The sequence below is a fragment of the Clarias gariepinus genome, chromosome 14 (genome assembly GCF_024256425.1).
Source record: "Clarias gariepinus isolate MV-2021 ecotype Netherlands chromosome 14, CGAR_prim_01v2, whole genome shotgun sequence".
NCBI lineage: Eukaryota > Metazoa > Chordata > Actinopteri > Siluriformes > Clariidae > Clarias > Clarias gariepinus.
The window spans coordinates 17,322,501-17,326,314 of record NC_071113.1 but is presented as its reverse complement, the minus strand read 5'-3'; the positions used below and the strand labels follow the sequence as shown (position 1 = coordinate 17,326,314).

Here is a 3,814-nt window from a genome sequence, read left to right as displayed (position 1 = left end):
TCACCACCTTTTATGTTGTAATGTGAGGTAATAATATATCTGCCGAAACATTGGAGTATTGTGAGGTGTTGCAATGAGTTGACCGCACACCTTATTTACAAGTTATAGTAGCATGTGGGCATCAGGGTCTGCACGTGGACAGGGCTGTGGTTACCCTATAGTATCTGATGAAACATAACTAAAAATAACAGCAAGTATGGCCATTTAATCTATGTACTTTGGCTCGCCAAAAAAAAAAAAAAAAGATTTGAAGTGTAACAAATTATTGACCCGAAAGCATAAATCCATTAACTTATCCTATTCCAGAGTGATGCGTGTCAGGGTAACAAGGGATGTGTGTGAGGCAGAGTGCCCACTCACTGTACCAACCTGAGACATGGTTATGATCTGGGGTTGTTTTAGTTGGTCAGGTCCTCAGCTCGACAACATTATTGTGGCAATAAGAAGTCTGCTGACTACTTGAATGTACTGGATTTAAAATTTTAAAGTAAAACTTGTAGTAAATACAGGCCTTACAGCAAAAAAAAAAAAAAAAAAAAACCTGTATGAGAATTGAACTTGAAATGCAAAATGGATACAATTCATTTTTTTTTATTTAAAAATATTTATTTGCATATTAGGTAAAACAATCAAACAGGATTTCTAAAAAAATAAAGAAAAAAAACCCTCACTGCAGTTTTGGCACTAAGCTACACAGTGTTGCCTGTATGGACATTCTATAATGAATGACAGACCTATCCATGGTTCATTCCGAGCTGCATTCAAGTGGACTTAAAATGTATAATGTAAAGATCTTTATGGTTGTCTAAATAAACATGTGAGAGCACAGCTACTGCTTTTAAATCAGTCTTGCTTTGAGTACAGGATGAACCAAGGAAAAAAGTCTGTTTGGATGGTTTGAATGCTGTGAGGATACCCAGTCACATGCCACATAAATAACATAATTAAACTATGAACATGCACACAAACCAACATGCTCATGCACTTCAAATGCTTTCAGCTCATACATCCACTCATTTGTGACTGGTGCTTATTTTTAATCTAGAATAACCTATCTTCCAGCAGACTTAACATCTGTTTAAAATAATTACATTTTATATATGAAAATGAAACATTCCTATAAATACAAGAACAAGACAGAAGACAAATAATAATAATAATAATAATCATGGCATGTGAACTGCGAGTTATGCAAAAATTGTGAGTCAGATCCCCACCAGAGCTATTAAATCATCAATCACCTACCATAGTAATACAAAATGGTATGTCCGATATGCAGCGATGCTGTTTTTCATCACACCATACACTGGGTGATCTCAAGAGCTCTCAGTGACCATCTTAGAATTAGTTTGGCCTAGTTCAAGAAAGTGTCTAAAGGATGCTCCTTGGAGGTGAACTACATTCACACTGTAAGCTTAAGTGCAGATTTCAAATTTAACGTTTACATGACATGTTCCAGTCAATACTCCTGAGCTGACATGTACACGTGAAATGATGACACTTTATCAGGGACCCAGCTAAGGGAAACTGTTAACGACTGAACTGAAGCTGTTTTAACGATGTAGCGTCTATACCAGCTTTAAAAATAATTTCTGTTTGCAAATACAAAAAATAAAGTGTATTTAAAAACAAACAAACAACAGTGGAGCCATGGTGGCTTTTTTCAGTGAAAAAAAAAAATAGTCCAAACTGTGATGATACACCTGCATTAAAAATCCCTGCAGAATACAAAGATGACTCAAGGCTAGTTGGATTAACCTAGTAGTAACATGACTGTACAAACTGATGTCACACTGCCACGCGTATAAATATTAAGCATAGAAAGATTAGCATTGTCATTGGAAAAAAAAAGTGATGTTTAAATAAATCAGACTTTTACCTGCAGTGTGAATGTAGTCCCTATTAAAAGATAAAAGAATTCCACATCTAAAACTGTCCATACACCTTCTGAAGAGACCAGTTATAAATGGCTTGAAGAATGGCTTGAGTGGGAGATCGGATCCACAGGCAGTCGGTCCTTGATCACACATTCATGTCCAAACATACAGGAAAAAAAAAACAAAAGAAATCTGTACAATAATATTACAGACTGCAGGACATGTATCCCTGCTCAGATAAACCTTAAATATTAAGTATAGTTAAAAAAAAAGAAAAAGAAAAGAAAAGCAAAATGTGAATTAAATACATACAGTACATACACAACCCCCCCTTCCCCAATCCCCAAATTCAAGTTATTGCTTCATTCTGCACATGTCCCCTAAATGTCTTCTTTCTCAGCCACAAACAGTGAGGTTTAAAAAAAAAAAAAAAAAAAAACCCTACAAAAAGACCTGTTTCACCTGTCTAGGCGTAGTAGCATGGTGACACTAGTAGGTCTGTGAGCACCACTAGCTGGTCATCTGTGAATTGCTGTTTGTGCTCCAGCCAGTTGTCATGGTGTGTCCGGCGAAAATTGGACAAAGTCTTTTTCACAGTCATCTAAAATGTGTTAAAACAAACAGTAGTTTGAGGATTAATAATAGTTAAAGCTTCAGAAAAGACAGGAAGGGAATAGGAATTAATAATTTAATCCACCTCAATAGGTTGTGTGTCATTGAGGTGGGCACTGAGGTCCATAAGCAACTGGGGCATCCAGGTGGGCACATCATATGGGCTGGACAGAACACAGGCACTGAGACCCAGCACTCCTGCATGGCGCCGCACTAGATCTTAACATAATCATAGGCAGATTGTCAAATCAATTTGTTTCAAATTTTTGGCGTTGCAATTTTTGCAAGTTTAATTCAATAGCCCTAATGTATACTGTCTGACTTGTCTGAAGCAGCTGTATTTCCAACAGGTTTTGAAGTATACAACAGTTAGAGCAGATGGACTAATCTGATTGGATAACAATATGTATCCACAATATGTGATAATAGACATTAACAGCACCAGGATGTTCTATATGCATCACTCTGCATCCCAGCTGTTCTTATAACTGTTAATTACTTGTACACTAACTGTCGGGCACGAATTAAATTCATAGGCTGAGGTACTACTGTATTTGCAGAAGATGGAATATGTCTATACTTTTTTACAAAAGCTGTGATACATTTTAAAGACTAGGCCATTTCATGTCTGTAGGTTTACCTAAATAATGAAAAAAAAAAAAAAAAAAACATGGCCTGATTCTGAGCTAAATACTGTCCCATTATTTAAATTAAGTGAACTGACCAACACGAGATGGTTAAATTAAATAATCAATTAAATTACACAGCTCTAAAATTTACACCATTTGTTTATTTGTTTATATAATAATTAAAGTAATATCAAAGTGAGGGACTTACCAACTGAAGGTATGGTGTCCACAACAGAGCCCAAGTCTCTCTTCCTCTTCTTGGGCAGTCTGGTTTTGCATAGAGTCTCAAAATGAGTCTGCATGGAGATGTCCATGGTCAAGAAGTTACACTGCAGGAAACCACTCAGGGTAGTGGCAGCCATCTCTCTCACCTGGGAAAGAATAATCAAATACAAGTGCAGTGCAGTGAGTGAATGATGACACTCAGGCTTAACCTAAAAAAAAAGTAGCATAGAGTAAGGTGTACCTCTAACTGCTCATCCTCCAGTAGCCTGATGACAAGTGCACGCACACTTTGAACTGCTTGGTCATTGCTCAGCATTGTGAACAGGTTGTAGAACACCATTATTTGTAGATAGGTGAGCACAGAATAGCGTGCATGCCATGAGCTGCTTCCTGCAATCTGAACATGAACAGCATTTATTACCCACTGCTGAATGTTTATCGCCAAACAAAACTAAATTGACTAACTTTCAT

The 3,814-nt window shown here is 36.8% G+C and overlaps 1 protein-coding gene across 2 annotated transcripts in view; it reads right to left on the bottom strand.

Moving 5' to 3' along the window:
* Nucleotides 1–584: 584 nt before the first annotated feature.
* The window catches only part of psme4b (proteasome activator subunit 4b), a 32,922-nt gene continuing 29,692 nt past the window's right edge, over nucleotides 585–3,814 (bottom strand). For both annotated transcript variants that reach the window (XM_053511131.1, XM_053511132.1), the window contains 5 exons: nucleotides 3,585–3,740; nucleotides 3,327–3,489; nucleotides 2,575–2,708; nucleotides 2,340–2,478; nucleotides 585–2,017 (listed from right to left, as the gene is read on the bottom strand). In XM_053511131.1, the coding sequence (XP_053367106.1) occupies nucleotides 2,344–2,478; nucleotides 2,575–2,708; nucleotides 3,327–3,489; nucleotides 3,585–3,740 (588 nt within the window). In that variant the 3' untranslated portion in view covers nucleotides 585–2,017; nucleotides 2,340–2,343. The remainder of the gene's footprint in view (nucleotides 2,018–2,339; nucleotides 2,479–2,574; nucleotides 2,709–3,326; nucleotides 3,490–3,584; nucleotides 3,741–3,814) is intronic.